General features: G+C 48.0%; 1 protein-coding gene across 1 annotated transcript; it reads left to right on the top strand.

Annotated features, from left to right (window-relative positions):
- The first annotated feature begins 1,336 nt into the window (after positions 1–1,336).
- LOC136569132 (serine/threonine-protein kinase PAK 3-like) lies at positions 1,337–8,182 on the top strand. The gene is made up of 12 exons (XM_066569458.1): positions 1,337–1,415; positions 2,356–2,393; positions 2,832–2,954; positions 3,908–4,052; positions 4,734–4,797; positions 5,427–5,475; positions 5,785–5,897; positions 6,157–6,274; positions 7,034–7,133; positions 7,415–7,611; positions 7,709–7,843; positions 8,081–8,182. The coding sequence occupies exons 1-12, from the start codon at positions 1,337–1,339 to the stop codon at positions 8,180–8,182; spliced, it is 1,263 nt and encodes a 420-aa protein (XP_066425555.1).
- The last annotated feature ends 6,586 nt before the right edge of the window (positions 8,183–14,768 follow it).

The following is a 14,768-nucleotide window of genomic DNA, read 5'->3' as shown; positions in this document are numbered from 1 at the left end:
GGAGCCACGCCTGTCCAGAAGGGCAAGCATGGTTTCATAGACGTCTCTCTCTTTGGACATTTCCTTTCCCATTCCTTTAGATCCCCTGGCTCACCTGTCAAGTTGCAGCAGACAGGGATTGCGGGCCCAAACGCAGTTCTCTCACTGTCACGATCGGTTCCAGGGCCTCACCGACTGGCCGCCAATCAGGCCAATTCATTTCCTCAAACAGGGCACCAATTTTTGGCAATGGAGAGAGATGGGGAGACTGATTTGGTGATCAGAATCTGATTTCATTGTGGGATACAAATACTTATATACTATTTTAGGGAGAGTAGTAAGGTGTACTACAATGATTAGGTTGAAATCACATACAAAACTTATGCATATAGCAACATGCTTTCAAGGCATTTTACCAAGGCATTTTATCTATCAGTTCTCTATGCTAATAAAGTCCAAAGTACTGTCTGTCTCATGCACCCCAATATACCACTGCAGCTTTGGACTGTTCCAAGGGGGCCTCCATTAGGCTCAACATCTGCAGGCCATTGCAGAGCAGTGGGCCGCAGGCTGCTGCCTGAGCTCCAACTCGCCACAAGTGTGGCAGCCCAAGAATCAGTGCACATCTCTTCCAGATGTTCCGAGACTTTCAGCTGCCAGAGAAACAGCAAGCAGGACCAGAGAAGCTTTGCGTCAAGAGCTAAGCCAGGGTCTCCCTCCACAAAGGGAGGTCAGCCTCCAAAGCAAGTCAGAGCAAAGGTCAGCATGCTCCCGCATCTCAAGAAGTGACTGCAGCCAACAATGTCCTGGAAATTTATTATCTTTGCTTCTTTTGCCCCCCAAATGTCATTGAAGAAGTTAGGCTTTTCAGAACCAGCTAGGATGCCATCTAAAAGAAGCAGACTTGCTTTCAGTCAAAGCTTTTGGGACCAAAAGTCTTGTTTGCTTGGTTTCCTTGGATGCTGCTTGGGTTGGTGCATTTTCTGAGTTGCCCTGGGATGCTTTGAGCACTGCCTTATGGGCTGGGAGGACATTTGCTGCTGCTTTATGAGTGAGGAGAACTTCCCAGGCTTTTCTTCCGCATCAGCTGTACAGAAGGTTGGCTTGCTGGGCACAAGAAAGCCACAGAGCAGCTGCTATTGTGAGGTCAAAGGAGCGGTGCCATGTCACAGTGCTGTCAGCACAGTGTTGTCCCGGTGCGCACAAGGCCTGGTCGTCCAGAGCAGCTCTTCTGCTCGCTCCCTGCAGGAGGATCCTCGTGCGCAAGGAGTTCTCAGCAGACGGCTTGCACCCCGAGAGGAGTCTTGGCTTTCCCTTGGGTGGCATTCAGCGTGCAAACCCGCACAGTGCTGCCAAAATGATCGGGCAAGTCTGTGCCGCGGTTTGCACAGTCTTTTCCGTTGTCTATTCTGGCTACTACCTGACCCAGCTGACTCGTAAGTAAAGGTTTCTCCTGGGGCTGGCATCGCCCAGCTTTTGCTTCACTCTGCTCCTGATGCCGCACCAGTGACCGAGTTTATTTGGGAACAAAATGGCCATGAAGGTGCCTCTGCTTTGGTCAATGTCCCACCAGCAGCATCAGCTAAAAAGCGGGAATCTGTAGAGGGTGGTGGGTGCAGAGTATTTGCCGTGCAACCTGCAGCGGTTGCCTTCCCTCCCCGAGAGAGTGTGTGGCAGCAGAGTCCGTCATTTCCTCAGCTTGCTGCTTCAAGCGAGACAAGCTGCAAATTGCAGACACTGAGGGGAGATCCTCAGAAGTACTTCCACCAACTCAGTGGTTCTCTCCAGGAGCAAAGGAAAGCGCCTTTCCCTCCAACTTCTGCCCTTAGAGGCCTTGGCTGCGTGACTTGACCCTTTGATGGTGTGCCAAGACTGCGATTCCCTCGGCAATGCAGCACAAACTCCAATGCAGGGAGGGTTTGCTGCTGAGCCCAGCAGCTGTTCCTGGGCTGCTTCAGCAGGGAGCTGCCACAGGGAAGGGGCCCTTTGTGGAAGCTTTGCTGGGCTATCATCTTCAGCCAACGAATGGGAATTAGGGCATGCAATTTAAAAGAATAGAGATCTAAAATGCAGGAAAGAGAAGAGGAAAATGCTGCTTGAGCTGTTGGGCACAAGAGAAGCTCAAACTTTTGAAGAGCAGCGGGCATTTCCACCACCGTGTTTCTATTTCTCTCTTGGCAAAAGAGGCCCAAATGTAGACAGAGCCTACTATAGCGTCCTTGTTGTTCTCTTGCTGGCTGTGGGAAAGAGCTGTTGCTCCTGGAGTCATGTTGGGAAAGGGAAATGCTCTGTGTTGGGACTGCCTTGTGCTGTGGGAGTCGCCAGCACGGGCACTTTTCTAAGGGCCTCTGGTTCCTTTTGCCTTGCTCGCTGCAGGTCACCTGACACGCGGATGGAGACAAGCTTGTCCTTTGGTGAGTGGCAAAGGAAGCTGAGACGTTGCTGGCGTGTGAGAATTGTGCAGCAATTCTGCCAGCTTGGCCTGTTGCAGTCGAGTGTGGAGTGCCAGCGTGGGAGGCTGAAAGGAAGGCCAGCTGCCCGGTGGCATCAGCAGTAGCAAAGGGAGCCCTGGTTGTTTGCTGATTTTCCAGTGAAGAGCCTTTCAAGAGATGAAAGGCAAATGGGACAGCTCCAAGGCATCTTGCTGCTTCTAGGCAGCAGGGAAGTTCAAATGCACAGCAAGATGGAGTAGCAGCTCGTTCAGCCAACTTCCTCGGGTTTTCGTGACTCAGAGTCCCACTTGTATCAAAGTCTATGATTTCCCCTTCTTCTGGGTCCTTTCCCAGCTCAGTAGAAAGCAGCTCCTAAGGGATTGGCTTTTGCCCATCTCTCTCACTTCTGTCTGTCTGCAGGGCTCAACAGCAAGGTCAGCTGCTCCTCTGGCTGCCTCTGTCATTGAGAAAGAGGCTGAAGAGCAGCAAAGGAACATCAAGCCTCCAGCTGCTGTCCCTCCACAGCCTGAACTTGCAGAGCCAGTAAGTGGCAGCTGAGCTTGGCACTGCCTTTGGTGCAGGGCCAGGCTTCCCGTTTTGGAGCAGCCCTTGTTGCTCTTGGCTGAAAATTCTGACGGTCTGTCTTCCTGCCATGACATAGTGCTGCTTCAGGCAAGCCAGGGAGCCCCGGCCAATGGGTTCTGAAGTTTGACATTTAAGCTGGGGTGCTGAGAGGGCCCGACAATGTCTCTTGGGATCAGACAGGAGGCAGCATTCAATGATTCTCAGTGTAGGAGTCAGCCCCTTGTCAGTGCAGGCTGCCCATGGTCAGCGGACAGAGCGGCCCAAAGACACAATTGACAGCCTTGCAGGATACCTGGGAGACACTGGGCCCTGGAAGGGACCTGCCCTCTCCTAATGGACTCATTGGCTTCAGGCTGTGCTTCGCTTCCAGCCGGTCAGAGCAGAGTTTGGAGAGGAGAATCCTTGGCAGCCCTGCATTGTAAAGGGCGAGTGGGTCTGGGCAGGGCTGGAAGGCGGCTCCAAAGGGCCGCTCCCTAAAGGCTGCCATAGAGAGGGGAAATCCGTGAAACAGATCAGAGAAGGGACACACTGCGGGCTTCTGAGCAGACCGTGGCATGCCAGCTCCGGGCTGATTTCATTGCCCAGGGAAAGACAGGAGGAGGAAAGCAACAAGGCTCTGGGGCCCTGCTCTGATCTCTTTCTGGATCTTGGCAGCCCCAGCAATACCTTGTTGCCAGTGTCTTGCAGAAAAGCTGAAAACATGGAGCATGGAGGTGGCTGTGAGGGGCTGGATCCAAGTAGCCTTTGGGCTTTTCCCAAAGTTGCCTTTGAGAAGGGGACGTGGGAAACGCCCTAGCTGGAGAGGCCTGGCAGTGGCTGACAGCACCTTCCCAATGCCTTGCTTTTGCCGTGCGCTCCGCGGGGCATGTGTGCCAGCCACCCTTCTGATGGGCAATCCTTTCTTGTCCCAGCTCAAGACGGGCTCTGCAATTCAACCTGGTGCCGCTGGACCAGCATGGCCTGCAGCAGCCAGCTCGCCCCCCGCTGCTGGCACTTCCTGCAGCAGCGCAGCCCAGCAGCCCGAGATGAGGGAGGAGCAGGGCCTGAAGACACTGAGTACGTCCCGTGCATTTCTTGTCTGCCAGAGCAGTGTGTTGTGTGCGTGTCTGGGTGTAGGCTGCGCCAGAAGTTGCCCCTCGGTCTCAGAGGCACTTAGGCCTCTCTGGAGAAGCTGTTGTTGTGCTCTGAGGCAGCGCGGCAGCGCTCAGGGAGTCCCTGCTGCCTGTGAGGGCGGCTGGGCCTGGCTTGGCTGTGCCTGGGCTGCCTTCTGGGCCAAAGACAAAAGCCGAGCTTGTTTCTGCTTGAGCAGAAGGCTGGCACCTAGCAAGTGACTAGGCCCCAGGGAGCTCTCTGGCCCCAGCTGTTTTCTGGCTCTCCTTCTTACTCCTCCTCCGGCTCAGACACTTTGTGCCCCTGGCAGTGGACCTGCCAGTGATGGTGGGTGTGACTGCAGAGGCTGCAAAGGCCCTTGCTTACCTCTTAGGGCCCCCTTCTTAAGGGCTCATCATTTTGGCTTATCGCATGGGATGCTGCGCTTGAAAGAAATAAAGGCCTTCTTGGAAAGGCCACCTGATGAAAGGTCGAGAAGATGGCCCTCCCACGTGTTGGTCTCAGCCGCTGGAGGCCAAGGGACCGCAAAGGGCCCAGAGCTGCCGGCAGTGGGGCTGTCTTTTGGATGCTCTGGGGAGTGGCGTCTCTGTGTGCGAGTGAGCGCCCTGCACTGCTTCTGTCTTTCAGGGAGCATCGCGAGTCTGGGCCAGCCAATGAGCAAATACACGGCATTTGAAGAACTCGGACGAGGGTAAGCGTGACATCGGCTCATTTTACAAAAGTGTGGGCCAGGTCTTTGGTCAGTGCAATATCAAGTGTGAAGTCAGGGAAGCTCCAATCATGGTCAGGCTCTGGCTTGACCTCCTGTCGCCTGCCTGGACTGCTCGGTCAGAGCAATCCAAAGGCCTCATCAAAGACAGGTTGATGCTGGCAGTGTCTTGCTTGCAGCAATGAGGAGCAAGAGCTGGGAAACCCCCTGCCCTGCAGCTTTCTGGCCTGAAAGAGCACCTTGCCATTCAAGAAATGTCAGATTCTCAAGGACAGTCTTCTGACTCTAATTGTTCTCACTTTTTTGACACACACATGCATGCACACCTGCACAAGGAGAGAGTTCCCCCTTAGGTTTGGAAATTACCTGGCTGGGTGTGGGCCTTGGAGATTTCCAGCGGCCCTTGGTCTTCATGCTGGACCTTAGTGTTCCCTTGGACAGCCTGCCCTGCATGGCAGAGGGCTCATGGGCTGACGTGCTGCTGGCCGGAGAGACGCCGCAGCCAGGCATTTTCTAAGGAAGGCGTCCAGGCAGCCTGGGGAGATCTGCTGCCTGGGCTTGCTTTCACTGCCAAGGGATAAAGGGCTCTTTCTGCTGCTTTGACTTTCTAGGGGGTTTGGAGCTGTTTATAAAGCCCTTGACACCAGCAGCGGACAACAGGTAAAGTGCCAACAGCCCCACGCCATTTTGCAGCTCTGGAGTGCTTTCCCCGCTGCTGTGAGCTCTGCCTGGAGGTTTGGATGGCTGCTCCATGTCTGTAGCAGAGGCTGTTCCTCTGAAGTGCAGTCTAGGCTCAGGGGGCAGAATGCATTTGGGATGGCCTTTGGTGCTTCTGCTAAGCTCTGCTGTCTAGTGACAAGGCACTTTGGCACAGCCCGCTGCCTCATTGCACCAGCACTCGCTCCGTGCTCCTTGTGATCTCCAGCAGGGTGCGTCTTCTCAAGGTAACGGTCGCCAATGTCATTTCAGGTGGCAATCAAGATCATGTCACTCGAGGAGGAGATGTCCGAGGAGCTGGCTGCCAATGAAATCCTGGCCATGAGGGACAATAGGAATCCCAATATCGTTACCTACTTAGACAGGTTGGCGTATTCTCATGTCAATGTAGCTTTAGCTCGTGCAAGCCAGAAGAGGCGATGCCCTTTGGTCACTGGCAGAGAACGGAGCTGGTGATGATTTCTCTGCTCGTCTCCAGAGCGTGGGAGGAGGTGGAGCTGGTGTTCAATAATCTCTTGTGGCACATGTAGCTTGGAGAGCAGTTGCAAAAACCTGGCTCAGGCCCTGGGGTGACTGAGGCTGTGCCCATTGCTGTCTCTCCATGCCGTGGTTTTCTTCTTTCAGCTACCTGGTGGATGCGGAGCTCTGGCTGGCCATGGAGTTCATGGACGGCGGCACCTTGTTTGATGTGCTCAGGGCAGTGTACCTGGAGGAAGGACAGATAGGCGCTGTCTGTCGGGAGGTGAGGGATCCTGCTTGTGCTTCCCCAGGCCTGCCCAGGATGCTGCTTGTCAGCTGGAGGTTAAGGAGAGCTGAGATTTCTTGCTCTCACCTTTCTTTTGCTGCTGCTGCTGCTGCTGCTGCTGTCACAACACACAGGAGAAGAAAGAGCATGGGAAGTGAACTGCCTGCCGGTGTCCCCGCACTCCTCAGGCTCTGTTCTTGCACTCTTCCATCCTGTCTGTCCTCTGGCGCTGGTGCTCGCTCTGTCGCTTGGTTTCACTTGCTTCCTCTTCTCAGCTGTGCCTGGGAATGTTTGCCTGGAGCCTGTCTGTCTGTCCTACATTGCTTGCCACTGGAAGGCAGCATGCAGGTGGCAGAATTTCAAGCTGAGGGCAAAGAGCTGTCCTCAGCTTCAAAGGCTAGCATTGCAGCCCAGATGGCGAGGGATTCTGGAACAGCTCGAAGGTGCTGCTTCCTCCTCTGCTGCCACTAGGCTTCCCCAAAAATCTTTGCCGTGCCGCCTCCCAGCCAAAGGTGACGCGCTTCCTACCGAAGGCTGGTGGAACTTCTGGGAGATCAGATGCCTTTGCTTGGAAATCTAGAAAAAACTTCCAAGAGTGTTGAAGCAGCAAGCTCTTCTTGGTGACAGCACCATGGTGCTGCACCCTCACTCACAATTCCCTGAGAAAGCCGTCAATCCCGTTGAGCTCTTTCCTTGCTGGTGGCATGAAATCAGATCCTGCACGTTAACTTTCCCTCCCTCCTTTTTCTCTCTCAGTGCCTGCAAGGACTGCATTTCCTTCATTCCCGCCAAGTCATCCATAGGGACATCAAAAGCAGCAACGTTCTTGTGGGCATGGATGGATCTGTCAAGTTGGGTGGGTATCCCTGCTGGGCTGCAGCATTTCCAGCATATGCCTTGCGCTCACATTTTGATGACTGCCACTTGGGCAGAAGCGCCGCTTGGCCAGTGCGTGAATCGTCAGGGTGTTTTTGAAGTGACCAATGCCTTATTTGCCTGGCTCCAGCCACATGGCAGGAGAGCTCAGCTGCTTTTTCAGCTAGATTCAGCATGGCCTGGTCAGGCTTGGAGTGGGCAATGGTTTTGGCCCCTTTGCCAGTGGTAGCTGGCTTTGACAGGCTTTGTTTTTGTCCTCAGGTGACTTTGGCCTCTGTGCTCAGCTCAGCCCTGAGCGCAGCAAGCGCAGCTCCAGCGTCGGCACTCCCAGCTGGATGGCACCGGAGGTGGTGAGAGGAGAAGCCTACGGCCCCAAAGTGGACATCTGGTCCCTGGGGATCATGGGGCTGGAAATGGTGGAAGGGGAAGCTCCTTACCAGCGGGAAGCCCGTCTCAGGGTAAGGTGCAGCTTAGCAAGAGGGCTCTGTGTGGAGAGAGCTCTGTGTGGCTAGCAAAGGAGCAGGTGGAGTGTCCTCTTGCATCCATGTGCTGTAGGTTGAGCTGATAGAAAGGAACGGGCCCCCAAAACTGCAGCACCCCAGGCACCACTCGGCTCTCCTGCGCGACTTCCTCCGCTGCTGCCTGCAGGCAGACGAGGACAGGCGCTGGTCTGCCCAGGAACTCCTGCAGGTAAGAAAAAGCAAAGGGGCCAAAAGCCCTGGGAGCTGAGGACACCTGCAGGGAGGGATGAGGAGGAGTGTGGGCCACGTGGCACAGACAGCTCCCAGCACAGGAAGGCGCAGGGGGACATGCTGCCCTTGGTGCTCTTTGTGTGTCTTCCTGGTAGCCAGGGAATCCTGCTTGAGCCCGTGAGGATGGGATCCTGGAAAGTAAGAGTTCCTTTCTTTGTTCTTTTCCTCTGGGCAGCATCCCTTTGTGACCTCAGGCAATCCTGCCTCCAGCCTGGCTGCTCTGATCATCTCAGCCAAGCAAGTGCAGGAAGACTGGAGAGGAGACACCTGCGCCTGAGGAGGTCCTTGTGCCCCGCCAGCCGAGAGGAGGGAAAAGGGGATGTGTCATCTCTCGGCAGAGCTCCAGCCATCCCCCGAGTATTAAGAGGAGCTGTGCCGTACATAGGAAATGTGATAGTTTTGATATTTGCTCAGTTTAGCTGTTAGGTTTGGTTAGGTTTGGTTAGGTTCGGTTAGGTGTGTTGTTAGGTTCAATTTAAAGCTCTGTTGTTCTTCTTTCTCAAAAAGATGAAAGTTTAAAAAAATTAGGAAATATAGGGATCAGCTTTTAAGGACTATAGAATGTGGATAGCTTAGATAATAGAGGATAATTGTTTAGCTTAGAATAGAGTGTTGTTAATTTAGGGAAGCTCTGAGGTATCTTTTAAGTAGAAATGAAAGAATTTTCATAATAAGAATTAAGCTGTGAGAGGAAAAGCTGGGCTGCAGCAGAGCTGGACCCTGCAGGCATTCCAAGCTGTCAGCCTGAACAAGCCACCTGCAGGACAGAATGATGAAGATGGAGAAGTAGTGAGGGGATACTTTGTTTCAGCCAGAGAGGCAATAAAAGTCTAAAATATCCAGAGTGTTGTAAGACTCCCTTCCTTGCCAGGCTGTAGCTAAGTGGACAGTCCCTTTCAGAGGCCCAAAGAACATAGTGAGGTAGGCAGCTTTGCTTACCTGAAGTGTGGAATGCCCATGGGAAGCTGCGAGTCTTCTGGGTAATGAACACCAGGTAATGAGCTCACATTCAGGACAACACTAGGAGGCAGATGTGCAGTCCTTACTGGGCCTCTTGTCCTGAAGATGTCAGGGTGATCACCTGGAATCACCATTGTGTTCCCACCTTCCTCTCACTATGTCACCTATGGGATGGAATGGCATTCTCACAGCAGCATCTGGCCCTTCCTCCCTGCTTCTCTTTTCCCCCCTTTTCACCCCAGACCTCCAGGGACCCTCTGGGCCAGCCTCATCCCCCACGGGTGTGTTCAACTCCTGCAGAGCCCCATTCCCACTCTGCTGCCTCCTTGGCCTTTTCCCACATCTGGGCCAGCCTGCTGTTGCCAGGTGTTGGAGACACACAGAACATATCACACCTGTCAGTGACCAATTTGATGGAGGAGCTAACCACATCTCACCACCCCGGCACTTTTCCCACCAAGCTGTGGCTCCATTTCAACTCCATCTGCTGGGATACCCACAGTGAGAGACTGCTCAGGGACTGGATGCTCCTTGAATGGTGCCCACAGGCCTGATTTCCACGCCTCCCCATTCCTCCTACCCCTAAGGCTGCCTCAGCCTTCTAAACACAATTTTTCTTACTCTAATGGCTTCCTGTGCTTTACTTCATGTAAGCAGGACTACATAGTTTTGATTGTCTTTTTTCTAGAATTAATAAAAATAAGTTGGAAATACTCCTAGATTTTGCCATTTAAAACTTGAAGCAACTGCAAAAAGTAGAGAAGCTTTCTGTGCAGCTTTTCAGTTAATTTGAAGTCTCCTTCCTCTTCACTCAGTTTCAGCATATCTGTTGATTTTCCTTTGCTGTCATCTTTTAAGCTTCATCACTTGTCTGTAGATCTGTTAAAAAAACCCAGTAAACCCGACACAAATTTACTGTACTTTGTGTTTTAACTCTTCTGGAAAAGCTGAGGCTTGTGTGATCTTCTCCTGTGATCTAGACTTTGATTCCCATCTTGGCTCTGGCTAAGAGCAGAACAAATGTAATTTATTACCTGCTAGTAAGATCTACTAGCAAAGGTCACAGTTAGAGCCAAGCATGATGCTTCTCTCCCTCCGTTGAATACACATCTTTGTGTCTAGGCCTGCTGATTGCCAGGAGCACCTGGAAGCTACTGCCAAGGACAAAAGTCGTCACTATTGCTGGTTTTGACACTGATTTTTTGGTAGGATTTTGATCTACATCTACAGTGATCTACAGGAACTGGATCTTTGACACAAAGTGCCTTCAAGCAACATTTCTAAGCATAGTGGGCAATGAAGTCCAGATACTAATGAGTTGTGGTTTAACTCTATGTAACATATGGTACAATATCCCAAAACATGTTATTTTTGAGTGATTCAGGCATTTAAAACTTAGGCTTATTCTTGTCAACACTTTTCTTTCTTCCCTTCAGAAATCTGCATGTCCAGGTTCTAATTTCTTTCTCTATTGAAAAGTTACCTGTCAGACAATACTTGTTTCTTGACCCAGAGATGATGCAATTGAGAGGCATTTTAAAAACTTTTATTCTATTTTTAGTGTCATGAGAAGGGTAAGACAATACATACATTATAATTCATGCTATCACAACTAGAAGCTAACTATTTCTTAATTACAATACACTATAAGCTTTTCTTGGCCTATTTTGCTTTTTGATATGCCATGCTATAGATGCCTTAAAGCTAATCATCTAAAACTACTCCTCATGGATCCCAATATAATACAATACATATTTCATAGTTCTATTTCTCTAAATTATCTAGTCTTATTTGCAAGGCTATCTTTTGAAACTTTTTTCTAGCTCCATTTCTCTCTCAACAATATCTGTCCTATTCCATGGCATTTCTAATTCAGCATTTCTTGTCTCACGGTATGCATATGGATGCATACTATGTAGGCCTTCTGTCAGGCCCTGAGAACTGTCTTCCGTTTCCCGCATTTACCAATATACAAGTTTTTTGCTTTAGAGGCAGCCACTGAAATAAAAAATGAACACATATAATGAAATTTCAAGATCTGAAGGGTAGTGTATGTTGGGATGGGGAGAGAGGGAAGAAGGGAAATTATTTAAAAATAAACTAAATTTTAAAATGGAGCCCTCATCTAATATTCCAGTACTTGGATATGAAACTAACTCTCCTCCTTTCTTTGATCACAGCCCAAAAAAATTTTGATTCTTTCATGTTATGAGCTACACAGAGGATTCCTGGAACTTATCTGTGAATTTGCCAAGGCTTGCTACTTCCTTGAGGTCCCTTGTCTTCCTGAGAATGTGGTACCTTTGCGAGTATAAATGTAGCAGCTGGAAAAATTCTCTTTCTTCCTTGTTTTCCCTCTAGGAATTCTGTGGAGTATCTACAAGTCAATCTCTGAGAATCCTCTTTAGTTTTGGATTGAACAGGCCCAGCCTTGGATAATAAGATGCCTATTGTTAATATCTTGGTATTAGGGAGTTGTGACTGTGTTCACAGGGGTCCAAGGATGAGGGAAGAGACGAGGATCTGACTCCATGTTTCAGAAGGCTTGATTAATTATTTTATGATATATATTATATTAAAACTATACTAAAACAATAGGAGAAAGGATTTCATCAGAAGGCTAGCTAAGAATAGGAAAAGAAAGAATCATAACAAAGGTATGTGTCTTGGACAGAAAGTCTGAGCCAGCTGACTGTGATTGGCCATTAATTAGAAACAACTAACATGGGCCAATCAAAGATCCACCTGTTGCATTCCACAGAAGCAGATAACCATTGTTTACCTTTTGGTCCTGAGGCCTCTCAGCTTCTCAGGAGGAAAAATCCTAAGGAAAGGATTTTTCATAAAAGCTGTCTGTGACAGGGAGTAGTGTTTGTTTTGTATCATTCTGATCTAAAATAGAAGCCTTGAACTGAAAAAGAATTTTAAAAAAATTTTTAGTACAAAGTCAGTGACTTGAAAGTTAGTGACTTCAAGTGGGTTAGCCACCCCAAATACCCACTTTGCTGACACTCAGGCTCAGAAGTGTTTATTTTTATTACCTGGCCACACTTTATCTAGTTGTAAGAATTTATTTTGTTAAATTTTTAAGGTATATATATGAAGTATATATACCTTATATATATACTCTATCTATAGTATATATAGTATATATACTATATATCTCTCTAGTAGAGATCCACAATCCATCTGAATTTTCATTTGGGTGGTGTGTTTTACCTGTGACTCTACTGTTCAGTGCTGACTGGAAAAAACACACCTTTTCCTCTTACTTGCCAGTGTAATAAAGCCTTCATCCTCTGTGTCCCAACACATGGAGAATTGAATCCTAGCTGAAACTTAGCAGATTGAAAAGTACACAAATGACTGCTTTATTAAAATCCAAATTCCATTTTATATGGCTCCTGATTTTCTTTTTTTTTCCTACTAAGTTCTCTTACAAATGTCATAATTGCTGCTAAAAACCATGAAGATGTACAATTTAGTTTTGCATTTAGGTATGATGAATGATTAAGGCAGACCAAAGGAAAGTACCAGAAATTAGAATAAAAGAAAATAAAGGTAGTTTCACTCCCTTTTATGCCCTTGTTGCTCCCGATATTGGCTCGATACATTTTTAAGTACACCCCATTCTGCTTCCTTTTGATTGGTGTATAAATTTTCCTGTAAATGACAGGAAAAGTGGTTTCCCAGCCTTTTAGGTATGAAAACTTTTCCCATAAAGATTTTGGGATTTTCACTTTTTCTTTTCTCTTTTCTTTTCTTTTCTTTTCTTTTCTTTTCTTTTCTTTTCTTTTCTTTTCTTTTCTTTTCTTTTCTTTTCTTTTCTTTTCTTTTCTTTTCTTTTCTTTTCTTGTTATGCATGACTTAATAGAAAACCAATGAGAAGAATCCATTTCATCAGTGTTGGAAGCCAACTTGATGGGGTGAAATCTGGGAGCTCCCTTTGCTGATTCTGAAGAGCAAACAGGACTTGTGTGTATCCATATAATTTTATTTCAGAGCCTTTTCTTCAAAATTCTTTTTTTTTTAACTGATATTTAGGCATAGGTTAGGTTCCTCAGGTGGTGGGCTACAAGGAAGAATTTCCTTCTGCTACAGGAGTCAGTGCTCCTGCTGCCCCACCTTCTCCCCTCCTTCCCCTGCAGCATGGTGGAACCTCTGGAACCGCTGTGCCAAGGAACAGCCCAACTGCCCAACGGCCACAAACTGCCCAACTGCCCAACGGCTGCTGTGCTGTGCCTGTCACCCTGCGGCCCCACTGCTCCGACAGCACTCTAGGGCTGTGTTTGCTCTCACATCTCTCTGGGTGTTGACAAAGTTCGTGTCTTCAATAGAAAGGTCTCAGCATGGACCATAGGAAGGTACTTGTAGACTTTTAAGTAAAGAGGAGAGCTTTCCTCTACACATCGAATGTTTAACAAATTGCAAGCACTGCATAATTTTAAGATGGCAATCTTGTAATTGCTCAAATGAGAAAAGTTTTTCATCTGTTCTTTCACCTAGAATAAAAATGATGGAGAGAAGGAAGAGAAGTTTTTAGTGCAAAACAGTGCTCCAACTCTTGAGTCACCTTCCACTTTAGCTGTAGCAGAGCACAGTAACCATCAATCCACTGTCATTGTCTCTGAGAGTCTGCCACCAAATCAAGAAGGGAAACAAAGCATCACAAGTGAAATGCATGGCACGGCAGAGGCACAGAATACTGCAGGGCAGATGCAAGATCTCCAGTCTCACCAAAATATTTCTTCAAAAGGTTTTGATGCCAGTGTCAGCTCCAGTAGTGGTAATCAATCAGAGCCAGAGCATGCTGAAAATGGTAAAGGAAAGGGCAAAAAGAACTGTCTTCAACCTAAGCAACTTTCATTTTACCATTGCACATATATCTTCATTCTGTTATAGTTTTGCTGCTGGGAAGTGAATTTTTGTAGGAAATAGTAGCCTACTGTCTACTTCAGATGTGTAATCATCTAGTGAAAAAAATACAACTGCCAGGAAGTTTCTTGGCCTTTTGTTAGGAATTGTGATGGTTTCAATGAGGAAAAAACTATATAAGAATGATGTTTTATACTGGACTTGAAAAGAAAGGCCCAGAACAATCTGTAATACAGTGTAAGGAATATTTCTTGTAGCAAGAGGAAAGCATTTTGAGTGCCCTGCTTATAAGTAGAAGATGCTGTTTCTTGCATAAAACTTGATTCTCTGTAAGCTATTTAATTTGTGGGAGAAAGTGCCAGTTATTGCATGTTTGGGAAACCATTGCCCCTTGTGAAGTTAATGTTCTGAAAAATGGAAGTCAAGCTATCAAACATTGACCTTCTTAGCTGGGTTTCACATTCATGTGATTTTGAGATTCATCCTGAGACCACCAGAGAGAAGAGGATAATAAACACAGCCAACACTTGTGCACATGATGTCAGTGTACTGCTGCCTGCATTTTAGCTGTTGGCAAGGCTGGATCCAAAAGGTTTTTTGTGAAAGTGACAGGCTCTTTTGCAGTTCATCAAAAATACAGTGCTTTCACTATGCTGTAGTGCCAGAAAAATTTTTAACGCTGAGGAAGAAAATGCTTGTCTGACTATACTCCTTGTTTTTTTCATTGCAACAGACTTCAGTTAACAATTAACTGAATTTCCTCAAAATGCCCTTAAGGTGTGTTACTATAATTCATCTGGAAATGTTGTTCTAAAAGAATGCAATAAAATGTGTTTCGTTCAACAAAGGTGAGAGTTTGAACGAGGTCAATAGGCAGCCCTCAAAAAATATATCTCTATTGATTTGTTAATCACAGATGTACATACTTTGAGAAAAATGCAGAGAAATGCAGGCTTTATTTAAATTGTTGTTGTTATTTCCATTTCTTTCTACTTTTTGGGGTATTTTTCCTCCTTTATAGTGTTTAG

Source organism: Molothrus aeneus, chromosome Z (assembly GCF_037042795.1).
Source record: "Molothrus aeneus isolate 106 chromosome Z, BPBGC_Maene_1.0, whole genome shotgun sequence".
Taxonomy (NCBI): domain Eukaryota; kingdom Metazoa; phylum Chordata; class Aves; order Passeriformes; family Icteridae; genus Molothrus; species Molothrus aeneus.
Note: the sequence above shows the minus strand (reverse complement) of the source record. Positions and strands in the feature narration are given on the sequence as shown.

Bases quoted from the DNA above. Each gene is read 5' to 3' on its own strand.
- LOC136569132 (XM_066569458.1), top strand. From the start codon at position 1,337: ATGATCGGGCAAGTCTGTGCCGCGGTTTGCACAGTCTTTTCCGTTGTC. The intron at 2,955-3,907 runs GTAAGTGGCAGC...TTCTTGTCCCAG, and splicing joins AGCCTGAACTTGCAGAGCCA to CTCAAGACGGGCTCTGCAAT. The intron at 7,844-8,080 runs GTAAGAAAAAGC...TCCTCTGGGCAG, and splicing joins CTGCCCAGGAACTCCTGCAG to CATCCCTTTGTGACCTCAGG.